This window comes from Equus quagga, chromosome 5 (assembly GCF_021613505.1).
Source record: "Equus quagga isolate Etosha38 chromosome 5, UCLA_HA_Equagga_1.0, whole genome shotgun sequence".
NCBI classification, from domain to species: Eukaryota; Metazoa; Chordata; class Mammalia; order Perissodactyla; family Equidae; genus Equus; species Equus quagga.
The window spans coordinates 54,957,017-54,970,347 of NC_060271.1; the positions used below are offsets into that span (position 1 = coordinate 54,957,017).

Sequence of the window (13,331 nt, forward strand, 5' to 3'; positions counted from 1 at the left end):
TCTGGTGATGGAATTATGGGTGAAATTTGTTTCTTTCTCTTTGCTCATTTGTACTTTCAGGATTGTCTAATGAATATGTATTACTTTTGTAAAGAGAAACAGCTTGGAGAATTAAAAGATTTCTTTAACGTCTTTCTTTTTTTTCTGTCCTATTGTGTCTGTGAATAGGCAGTAACAGACCTTGGAAAAGGAATTTTTCTGAAAGCTTGGGAGGTAGTGAAATTGTAAGCTTTGGGGTTCACCATGTTATGATTAAAACAACGACATTATGAAGTAACAAGATTAATCAAACATCTTGCTATTTATGAACAATCATGTACACAAGCAAAAGGACGAGAAATCATAAACTGTGTTGACACTGCTGGTAATCAATCAAAAGCTATAGTATCTACAAGCGTAACTCTGTAGCTCTTATTCCCAGGGACTTTAAGATGTTTCACTGATTGTGCTAGTAGTCGGTCGGGCCAATTATACGTAGAGTAGTAAAAACAACTCTTTTTCTATATTCCCTTTGAAAAATAAATTCTTCTAATTATATTAGTGATGAATTAAGAAACAAGAATTTCTTAGAATCCAAATTGAGACAATTTTTAAAACCCTTTCTGATCATTTTATTTCATCACTCCTGTTTCATTTACTGTAGTTTTCCTTTTATCTTAAGGTCTTTTCCCAGATCAAAAACAGACAATCTAAAACAAATAATATAGAATCCAGATCCAGGGTTCTAGTGCAGTATCCAACATGTCTGCTGATTGTCCTGAAGCAGGAAGCTGAGTATTCCCATCATAGTAGGGGATAGCTTTCTGACAGTCACTGGGATTCTTCTAGATAGGAATAAAACTAATGCCATCAGATATAAGCAAGAAATCTCCTTCTCAGATACTTATCTAGAGAAGGAAGTCAGGGAGCATTTAACTTCAATAGCCAGGTGGAATCTTCTAGATGGGCAGTAACATCCTGAGTCTGCTGTTATTTTCTATTCCAGCTCAAAATTTTAGCAGATCTATCTTTCAGCTATGTTGACTCCCTGGGGTTTTATGTATATGCCTGGCTGATAAGCAATGAAGAGTACTACATTTGACCTTACAAGGTGAATTGCCAAACTTTCTGTAACCCCAGTGCCTAACGTTGGAACTACTACGTGGTAAACGTACAATGAGATTTTTGTTTTGTTTTTGTTTTTTTGTCAAATTTAATGTAATGAGTGCTTTCTACATTCTGGGTATGTTCAAATGTGTGACCTCCTTTGAGATGAGTCAGGTTCCCTTGTTCCTCCACACATACACTGGCATACTCTATGACTCCACTCTGGTCATGGTCCTTTCTCACATCCTCAACTTCTCCTCTCGACAGAATTTTCAAAATACACAAACTTGCTCTCATTTTCCCAGGTCTTAGAAATGCTTTCCCGGGGCCAGCCTGGTGGCACAGCAGTTAAATCTGTACGTTCCACTTCGACGGCCTCCGGTTTACCCGTTCAGATCCCAGGTGTGGACTTAACGCATCATGCTCATCAAGCCATGCTGTGGCAGGCGTCCCACATATAAAATAGAGGAAGATGGGCACGGATGTTAGCTCAGAGCTAAACTTCTTCAAAAATAAAAAAAAGAATGCTTTCTCTGGACCTTACATTCTCTTCTACCCAGATCCATGACTCTTTGTCCTCCTTAAGAGATAGTCATCTTCTAGAAGTTGCACAACAAGTTTCCTCCACTTTCTCACCCCTCATTAACTCCTCATACCAATCAAATCTGGCTTCTGTTCCTCCTACTATGCCAAGATTTCTGTTGTCATTGTAACAAACAACCTCCAAGCCAATGGTCTCCTTTCTTTCCCTTAGTCATCTTCTCAGCAGAGTTGGTAAAAATCAAAACTCAGTCTCTTCTCAAAGCATTCTGCCCTCCGGGCTTCCTTGATATCCCATTTCCCATCAATCCTTCCGCTCCTATTTCTGGCTTCTCCTCAACCTCAATCATCTACTCATCCTCTAAATGTGGGGTTCTCCACTGTAAGGAGAGTTACTCTCTCCAGCCGTCCTCCCTAGTGGTCTCATCTTTCCCATGGCTTTAAATTTGGTGACTCCCAAACATGAGTCTCCAGCTCAGATTGCTCCTCTGATCTCCTGAGCGCCGTATCCAATTGTCCACCAGTGTTTCAACCTGGATATTTTACAAGCATCTCAAACACTACATCACCAAAATGAACCAAGGATTACTTTCTCCCCCAAGTCTGTTCCCCTCCTGTCTTCCCTATTCCAGACTTCTCCATCTACCCATTTGCCTAAGCTAGAAATATGAGAGCCATTCTTAACTTGTCCCTCTCCTCATCCCATATCCAATCCACCAGCAAGTTCTTTCCATTTTACCTTTCAAAATATACTATAATGGTGCAAGGGCTCTGAAGGATTGGGGATTTTCTTACTTCTCCAACTTCATCACAAACCTCTGCCCTTCCTCGTCCAGCCACCTTGCTGTTGGTAGAACATGTCAAGTTCTTTTCTACCTTCAGGTCTTCTCTCCCACTAGTCCCCCTCCCTGAAAACTTCTTACTGCCACTTTTCACCCAGATGGTCCCTTTGTATCTTCTATTGTATCAGAATACTCAGAATTCTCACCTTACAAAGAATTTCCCTGACTATTTCACAATCATGGTTTTATCTGTCATTGTGTCTTGTGTTTTTTCCTAGAAAGGATTTCTCACAATGTATAAATTCATAGTTATTTTTTGTTCACTTGTTTGTGTCTATATTCCTTCCTTGAATCCTAGCTTGAAGAATGAAAATACCATGTTTGTCCTGTTTAGCAATATATACCCAACGTAGAGCACCATTTGTGACACATAGTGCACACACAATTACTAGCTGCTGAATAAACTAGTAAATATTTTAGATGAAGAAACTGAGCCAAAGTGAGGTAGAATAACTTGTCAAATTATAAGTTTAAAATCCAGGATTGGAATGCAGATCTTCAGACACAGATAACCTTTCCTACCACACCATAGGACCCTTCCTACAGGTGACCCAAATGCAGAGTTCACGGGGAATCCAGATGGCTTAATTTTCTACAGGGGGATTAAATGAATGTATTAAGCAAGGCATGCTGTTTTAGAAAGGAATTCTTTTATCCAAAAAGTTTATAACTCTTAAATAAATATTCATCAACAGCTATCAATTGCTAGGTATCAGTTGCTAGAAGATGTTCAAAAACAAGGTCATTGCCATTGGGCATTCATAGGGGAAGTCATGACCAGTCCATTGCACATGCATCACCACATATGCCCTGGATTCAAGAGAGCGAGGCCATGATAGCCCTTATTGAGTCTCCTCTGTACACCCCACTAACCACTAGGACAAGCATGCAAGGGCATAAAGATAAAAGGGGCTCTCTTTTTCAGCAAACCTTAAGAACTCAGATATGCCTGAGACAAATATTTGGATATATGTACGTGCACATATAATGTAAATGTCAGATTTTCTTATATACATACATATATACATTATAGATGTACAAAATATTTTTATAAATATGCATACATTATGTATATATGTGCATGTATTCAGATGTATATCTATTGACAAACACATGTATAGTTTTATCCAGATCCATATATACATATGCATACAACCATATATGTACATACACACACACACAGGTTAATCTAACTTTCTGTTTGACATCTCTCCAGATATTCACATACACTCATCAAGTTCTTGAGAAAAAAACGCCTTTTGTAATTTTGGGGTGGGTGTTGAAGACAATATATCAATATTTCTTATAGTGTCTTTGTATATGCCACACCAAAATATGAAGCAATAAGCATTATTCTTTACATATCACTCTTTTTTAAGCTATAATGTTTAAATACCTATTTGCTTAGATCATTTTCAATGCAAATGTTCTTTACAAGCACTGGTGAATTTTTTAACAGCGGCAGTCTCTTTTTAAAATGAATGAAAAAAGAAATGCTAAGAAAAGAAAAAAGGAATTGCCCTGTAAAGGGGGAACCATCTACATTTCCAGTGAATTACATCACAATAACTCCTGGACTCCCAGGAGAATGAGAATATAAAAAAGATTAAAATTTTTGCTGCGTGTGTACTTATTTTATCCCAGTGAGTCTCTCCCCCCATAAATCATCTACATAAAACTCAGGATCAGTGTAGGATGCCAATGACTCCAACCACACATTTCATAAAGCCAGTTTAGACTATTTGTCATTTGTGCAAAGCAGAATAATCATCATTACTTGAAAAATTCAAAATCACTCATTTATTTACTTATAGATACTTTATAGATAAATTACATATATGTGCAGAATAGAATTATTAGACACAGCGTATGATTCTTTATATCCGGAGGTAGTTCAACTGTCCAATTGCCTCTTCAACTTTTCATAGTCATAGCTACACACTAGCGGGAAAAATGGCCCTGCCCAAGCCACAGTGGGACTCAGTGCCTGTCCATTGTCATTTGAGACTTGTTCTCTGGAATACTTCCCACCCCCACAGACTGGCCCAGGCTGATGTTAAAGTTGCTGAAAATAGAGCTCCTAGCACCTGCCTTGGTTGGCTAGTTCAGAAACTCTAAGCTCTAACTGCACATTTTTCTTTGCTTCCTCTTTTCCTGCTAACCAGGTTAAATGTTCCCTTGCTTAGTTTATGCTTATTATAATACGCATGATGTTAAACATGTCCCCACCTCCTTGGTTTTTAACATTTCTAATATACTGTCTTAAATTTTTGTTGGAATTTCTCTACACTTGATCATCATGGAGGAAATATTTAACTCCTTCAGACAATGAACAAAAATTTAGTTTCTATTTCATCTCTTTTGTATGAGCCCCCCATTCCTGGTAGAGTCTCATCAAAATTGAATTGGGGACCCAGCTTCTTACTCATTGATATATTTATTGTCATGTAACCCCAGCACTATTGGTCTTTCCCCACAATGCTACCCACCTGCGGGCCCATGTCCAGCTTATGTTTACTAGCATCCATACCTGCCAAACCCTTCTGACATTCTAAGTCTCTTTGTAAGCCTAATTTGGTTACTTTCATGGAAATATAAATCAAATTATGTGTTGAACTGAATAGACCATCATCAATTGAGTAAAATAGTTAAAGTGGCACTCAGGGAAACACAGCTCTATTACTGTCCCTGGAGAAAATGATTTTTTAAAATTTGCTTATCTCAAATATATTGATTTCTATCATTCACTTTATCTCTTTCTACCCAAACTTATCATTGTAACACACACATGTAAGCATTAACGATAGATGGATAATCACCAAATACTGACGCCCCCTCTATCATATACCCTGATAAGTGGCTTTACTCTTCAAATTCAGTAAATGTATTTCATAGATTAGTCATTGAAGTGACTCCATGACCAGCAGGCGCATGTCTAATAGCATTTTATTTTACTTTTTTTAAGATTTTTTTAAGATTTTATTTTTTCCTTTTTCTCCCCAAAGCCCCCCGGTACATAGTTGTGTATTCTTCATTGTGGGTTCTTCTAGTTGTGGCATGTGGGACGCTGCCTCAGCGTGGTCTGATGAGCAGTGCCATGTCCACGCCCAGGATTCGAACTAACGAAACACTGGGCCGCCTGCAGCGGAGCGCGCGAACGTAACCACTTGGCCACGGGGCCAGCCCCGTCTAATAGCATTTTAAAGCCCTCCCCTCGGCCCCCACATTGAACACCATCATTCAGCTTCTCTGCATGGTTCTTCCAGCCAGTTTCAGAGCACGTGCTACCAGATGCCCGACTGAACTAAAGCCCCTGAACAAATACAATGTGGAGAGACCACGGCTGTCACCAAGGCCCACGGGCATAACTCACTGCCCTCTTATTTCACTCTTTCTAGAAAGGCCACCTTATCTTCTTTGTTAAATCAAAACTTTATGATGCAAAATCAACCCTCTTAAAAAAGATTTTATCACTTTGGAAGCTTCTGAAAATTAATCGATATACTGAAGAGAGAAATATAAGGAGACACGCTTTCCCAACTCAGATAGAAGTCTGTTACGAGAATACACTGCATATCTCTGCTGTTTTTAAGGATATTTTACTCCTTGACATAGCAAACACAACTCACCTTCCTTCCTTCCGTGGATTGCTGGTAAGTAGATCAGGAAATGCGTTTGAATTAATGTGATTGATGCATTACAACGAGGAAATACTTCTGAAGTGTGGATCTGTGTAAAAGTGTCACACACATCACATAGTCAGCCAATTGCCTTGTGAGAAATATACGGTAGCCGCACAAGGGTATTAGAAAGTGAGGATAGCCATCTGAAATTTATAAATATTCAAACCTTTACTGAAAGCAGCTCATATGTGAAATTTAAATGACATATAATACACCAGAAAAAGGCTCTATTCCAAAGTTCTACAAAAAGGAATTGTATTTACAGATGACATGAACTAACCAAATACATCTAGCATCGTCTGGAAAAGCTTAACGGCATGCCATAACTTAATATCACAGTCAATATGCATAACAGAGCTCATAATTATTTTTCTAATAATCAAGCCAAAAGCAAAGAAATAAATGAAGCAATATAAAAATGAAACAGAAAAAGACAAACACAAAGGAAAGTACCACAAAATCTTGTGTGATATAATTGAAATGGCTTGAGAAACCAGTTAAACCCCTAAGGCTTTGTGGGGTTTTTTTTTAATTACAGGCAAGTCCCGTCAGTAAATACTAAACTGCCCTCATGATTCTGTAGATAGCTCGTACCTCTGCTCTTCCTCCAGAAATTCCTCCCATTGAAGCAAGGTTTAATGGAAAGTATGGGATGTGTAGAGAATACTTGGGCAATTTCTCCACCACAGGAACAGCTGGATGGAAAGCAAAACAGTCCCTCTATCGCACAGCATCTTCTAGGTGGTCACTCTTCATTTACCTCTGAGTCCTGTCTTTGGTATTCACAACAGCTGCGGAGGCAAATGCCGCCCCGGAACAAAGCCCCTTACCATGCGGGTTCTCTGTTCCTTCACTAACACCAAACTCCCGCTCGGGGGGAGGCTTCCAAAATGCAAATACGACCTAGATTTCTCAGATGGATTTGATTTCAATCAAAATTAGTGCCAAACAAACATCTTTGATATGCAAAATGTCTACACTAGTAAATAATAAAGAATTAGACCCCTCAGTCCCCTCGCTCAACTCCCCTGCAAAAAGTTTTCTTCCAAGAGGTTAAAGGAAATAGCAGGTCTGTAAATGTTAATATACCTATTGTAAAGAAGAAGAAATTGAAGGAAAACAATGAAGGGAATCAAATGATCAAAAAAGTACAACCCATGAAATCTTGGGAAAAGTTCATTATTTCATAGTCTTTAATAAAACAAGGAGATTATCCTCATATGGAAGTATTTTGAAAGTTTATAGCTAGTGCATATTAAAAGCACATTTCATCAGTAAATTTTCACATGCTGAACATATTAACAATATAATTTTAAATGGGAATTTTAAAATACCAAATAGAATTATGTACTAAGCTAAGGTGCTTGGTTTTTACACATTTTACAGTAAACTGGAATAAGTTCACGTTGTCAGTTTTGTTGTGGCCCATTTTAACTAATGAGTTTGCAGGGCTCTTGCTACAAGAACAACTTCTATCTATTTTTAAATAATGAATAATTAGGCCAGGTGTCAGTGAATGTGGACGTGGATATGTACATGAGTAGAGAAGAAATGGAGTAAATTCTCTGAAAACATTTGTTTTCTGTCCTTAATTATTGTGCAAAGATTTTTTTTAAGAGCAACAGAAGCAAATGCCAAGGATGCTTTCAATCAAATCCTGATTTGCCCCAGGTGATGGTATTATGCTCTTACCAGGACTTTGCAACCTGCAAGAACTCACACAAGTGCAATGAAAGGGAGGCCCACGTTACCTGCTCCCTAAAGAACCAGAGTCTTGATAACACTTTGAGAAGATGGACGCTTGTTGGTCTCTGGAGAGATTCTAGGACCTTCTTATTAGAGGAAATGGCAAGTAAAATGGTTAATTCAAATAGCAACTAAAAAGTTACATCAAGTAATTCTACTCTGGGATGACTGAAACAAAATGAAAAAAATATGCTCTGATTTAAAATCTCCCAAGAAAACACCGGTGGCAACAGTTGGATTAGTGATGTATCTGAATATGCCGTCCAACAACTAGAAATAGTAACCCAGCTAGCAAAGAAAAAAATATCCCTGCTGGGGCCAGAAAAAATGACCAGCCATACAGAACAGAAGGGGTGAAATCCACACAGTCTTTCATTTTCATGTTTTTGTAGCTTTCCATGTCAGCCACCGCCTGGACCCAGATGACATATAGCATCACCACCAGCGAAAACAGGATGCCTGAGAAGGATAAAACAAAAGACCTTTAGCCTTTCTGAAGATGTTTTCCCAAGAACACTAACCAATCATTTGCCTGATGATGTGTCTCTCAAAATGTGATTCCAGCTAAATCACCTACTTTGTGTTAGACCCTTTATTATGTGCTTTATACGCACACCCTTTATCTTTAATTTTCCAGACATTGAGGTGAGGGCCATATAGAACCTAAGAACAATGCAACAGCTGACATGTACTTATTGAGTACTTACTGTGTACCAGACACTGTGTTAGGTGCTTGTGAACATGAGTCAAAGATCCTTGCCCAGTGGAACTTATTTTCTAATGTTTGTCCATCTTTACCGTATGCCTGGTGTGCAATGAGCACTGTATTACATCATTTCTTTCAATATATACAATAAACTGGCAAAGTAGGTACTATTAACCCCAAGCTTTAAGTATGTGTAAACATAGCTAGTAGTTTTCAGAGCTGATTTTCAGCTCAGGTCTTTCTTTTTCTTTTTTTTTTTTAATTTTTATTTTTTTCAGATGTACATCATATTTCAAATTCTGTATACATTACATCATGTTCACCACCCGAACACTAATTATAGTGCATCCCCTCACAGGTGACCCAAATCACCCCTTTTGCCCTCTCCCCTCCCCCCTTCCCCAATGGTAACCACCAGTCCAATCTCCAATGCTATGTGATTTTTTTTTGTCGTTTTTATCTTCTACTTATGAGTGAGATCATATGGTATTTTACTTTCTCCCTCTGTCTTATTTCACTCAGCATAATACCCTCAAGATCCATCCATGTTGTCACAAATGGCCGGATTTCGTCATTTCTCATGGCTGAGTAGTAGTCCATCGTGTATAAATACCACATCTTCTTTATCCATTCGCCCCTTGATGGGCACCTATGTTGCTTCCAAGTCTCGGCTATTGTGTATAATGCCGCAATGAACATAGGGGTGCAAGTATCTTTATGCCTTTGTGTTTTCAAGTTCTTTGGATAAATACCCAGCAGTGGAATAGCTGGATAATATGGCAGATCTATCCTTAATTTTCTGAGGATACTCCAAACTGCTTTCCATAGTGGCTGCACAAGTTTGCACTGCCACCAGCAGTGAACAAGTGTTCCCTTCTCTCCACATCCTCTCCAACATTTGTTGTTTCCTGTCTTGTTAATTATAGCCATTCTGACTGGAGTGAGGTGATACCTCATTGTAGTTTTGATTTGCATTTCCCTGATAGCTAATGATGTTGAGCATCTTTTCATATGCCTGTTGGCCATCTGTATATCTTCTTTGGAAAAATCTCTGTTCAGATCTTTTGCCCATTTTCTAATTGGATTGTTGGTTTTTTTGTTGTTGAGCTGTATGAGTTCTTTGTATATTTTGGATATTAACCCCTTATCTGATATGTGGTTTGCAAATATCTTCTCCCAATTGTTAGGTTGTCTTTTCGTTTTGTTGATGGTTTCCTTTGCTGTGCACTTTCTAACTATTGTTATAGTATTATAATAGAGCTAACCAGTGCTGCAGTTAAATATGGCAATGGAAATAGGAGCCAAGGTAAGTACCAAACCAGAACAGAGATGAAAGCACTGAACTACAGTCGTGCGCAGCATAACGATGGTTCAGTCAACAATGAACTGTGTATGCGACAGTGGTCCCATAAGATTAGTACCATACAGCCTAGGCGTGTAGTAGGCTATGCCATCTGGGTTTGTGTAAGGACACTCTATGATGTTCAAACAATGACGAAATCGCCTAACGACACATTTGTCAGAATGTAACCCCATCAAGTGATGCATGACTACAATGTAAAAGAATATACATGATTCTTTAAAGTTGAAACATATATGCCGAAGATTGATTACAGCATAAAGGAAATATTGCCTTGAAAGAATGAGGGAGGGGGCCGATAATAAAAGATTCTGTGGAACACAGAAGCGCAGGTTTGAGATCAAGAGCCTTATTAAACAAAGGAAAGGAAGGAAGAAGGGAGGGGAGGGAGGGAGAAAGCAAGGAAGAAAGGAAAAACAATGCTTAGACACTAACTAGAGGGCAACATCACAATTTATCAATAGTTTCAGTGTAACTGTAATCCACCTGTTCAAAAATGCTGCTAAAATTATAAAAGTAGAGAAAGTATTATAGTGTTGGACCCTTGACCTTAACAAGGAATATACAGAGGAGCATAATGAATGCTCAAATTTGAGACTACCACTGAGTATAAAGTATATAGTTTTCCATGTGACTGTGGCTGCAATAACAGAAGGGAGCGATCCCAGCGCTCTGAGCCTCAGGAGAGTCAGCTAAGCTGATTGAGTAGTGAGTGAGAGGCAGGTCCCACATACAAGCCACACAGCCCGAGGGGTTCAAATTTGTCCCTCAGCAAAACATACTTGAGGTCACTTGCTATTTGTCTAAAAGTTCAATCAAACATGTCAAAGATCTATAATAGATTTTGAATTAATAATTAATTATAACTTTGAATTAACGGATGGAACCCTCAGGTATAAAATCTCTATATTCTAATTGCTAGTCTGTCTGAAAGGCAAACATGGCCCTGTGACCAGCAGCAGAGCCAGAGGCATCACAGCAGGAGAGAGGAGCTTTTAAGAGCCTAGCCATCAATTACCCCTCTAGGTTAATTGTGCTCACACAGTTTTTGGGATGTGCTCTCTCTCGGGCCATCAATTTCATAAAGAATCTTGAGAAGTAAACACAAAAGAAGGCCTCATAAATATGTCGAGGTGTGTCAGTATCAGAGCTTAAACTTTCTCATAATCATGATACAAGCTACAGAGCAATGAAGAGTCAACCTGGACGCTTCACTAAGAAGAAACATCCTTCACACCGTGGTCTCTAATGTAAATGCAAATACTGGAGCACGGAATAGAGCAATTTAACCACTGAACAACAACTCTATCACAGAGAAATACTAAAGTCATAGCCGGCGAGCATACTCCTTACAGAGCCGTACCTCAGATTTTGACAACAATATGGCAATGCCATGTGTTGTCTAGCAACTGTGTGCATTTCAATACGCTTTTTCAGCAGATATATATAGACAGTGTTCTCTGCTAATGGAAAGGTTGGCTTAGTTATTTGCATGCTATTTGCCTTATGCAAACACACTGCAAACCTTTGTTATTATTTGTTGATTTGGTTTTTATCTTCCTTGTATCACGTGAAGCTCTTGTGCTTTCAGATATTTTTATAAAAAAAAGAAAACTGCCTTTGGGAAAAACCAGTAGCCTCATACACAATTTTTCAAAAGTTGCAAAACCTATCACTGAGTTTAGAGTATTTAAAAAGATGCATTGGAGGTAATCATGTAGATGAGTCTTAATAAGGAAGAATTAACTTATATATAAATATTACTGTCATTTGAAGAGCAATTACATCCTAAAAGCAATAAATAATAGGTGTTTCTATCACTAGAGTCTTTAACTTGTTCACTGATTGAAGATGCAGTCCATTATTTAATTCATATCACATCAATTTATGATTATATCTTACCCATGGGGTAAGACAGTGTTTTCCGGGGCTGGCCCGGTAGCACAGCGGTTAAGTTTGCACGTTCCGCATCTCAGCGGCCTGGGGTTCGCCGGTTAGGATCCCGGGTGTGGACATGGCACCACTTGGCACACCATGCTGTGGTAGGCATCCCACATATAAAGCAGAGGAAGATGGGCACGGATGTTAGCTCAGGGCCAGGCTTCCTCAGCAAAAAGAGGAGGATTGGCGGCAGTTAGCTCAGGGCTCATCTTCCTCAAAAAAAAAAAAACACAGAAGACAGTGTTTTCCTACCCATTAAATTGCCAATGTTTTATACATATGTGTGTGAGTGTGTGTGTGTGTATATGTGTGCAGAGAGACAGACAGAGAGAAGGAAAATGAAGTAACAAACATGGGGAAATTATTTACACCAAAGGCCAAGGGTTTAGCTGATATGGCACCAAGAATTTATGATGGGAGCCTGCATGAGGTATATGGCTAAGAGAGGAGTCAGGATACTGTTACATACAGGTAGACTGATCAAATAAATAAATGTATTGAGGCTAATTGCAGTCACGTTCTTCACTGCCTGAAATAGAGTTACAAATCTGAAAAGGGGGACAGCTAGAATGAACTCTATGGTATTTGTTTGTAATTGAATGTATCAGTGTGGATTTACAGTTTTAGATAGATAGGTAGATAGATAGATAGGTATATAGATAGATAGATAGATAGATAGATAGATAGATAAATGAATGAATATAGAAGAAAAAGTGTGTGTGTTTTAAAATATATACCTAGATATATTTCCTAATTCTGTTCCCTGAGAGGGTCTTGGAGCAACAACACCTCAGCAGCACGGAGGACACCAAGTGTCCAGATCATGGCTTCTAAATACCAGAAACCAGGGCGTCTCAAAGAAATAGTTGAATCCAGGCTGGGACAGAAAGTGATGAGTCTGGAATGTCTTGTTATACCAAATAGCAAAAACATGCTCAAAGGATAATGGGGGTGTTTCAGAAGTCAGTTTGATGGTGCTTCCCTGAGCCAATTCTGAGACCATTTGATTATCAAACAAATGATAGTGCCATATTATATCTCATTGAATAAAATAGATTGAATCCATGATCCCACAGTGATATAAATAAATGAATGAATAAATAAGTGGGGAGAAGGGAAAGCTTTTCCTTACAGAATGCTAACTTATAAATGTAGAAGGAATAGTTGAATTAGAAATCACCATTTGGGAATCATTTAAGTTACAATTAATTCAGGCAAGAAACAAAAATGGATGCTAAAACTAGTGGATGCAATTTAGATGAGAAATAAATATTTACAGAGGCTCAAAGTCTCTTGCCACAAAACACTTATTAATTGTAAAGGGGGAATACTAACTTTATACTAAAGAAACCTGGCAAATACCACCTTACTCAAATGATCCAAGTTAACATCACCAGTGACATGACAAATTGATGTTACCTAACACC

The 13,331-nt window shown here is 38.5% G+C and overlaps 1 protein-coding gene across 1 annotated transcript in view; it reads right to left on the bottom strand.

The window, feature by feature from the left end:
• Positions 1-6,286: 6,286 nt before the first annotated feature.
• The window catches only part of TMEM182 (transmembrane protein 182), a 49,401-nt gene continuing 42,356 nt past the window's right edge, over positions 6,287-13,331 (bottom strand). The window contains exon 5 of the mRNA XM_046660277.1: positions 6,287-8,356. Coding sequence (XP_046516233.1) covers positions 8,136-8,356 — 221 coding nt within the window. The 3' untranslated portion in view covers positions 6,287-8,135. The remainder of the gene's footprint in view (positions 8,357-13,331) is intronic.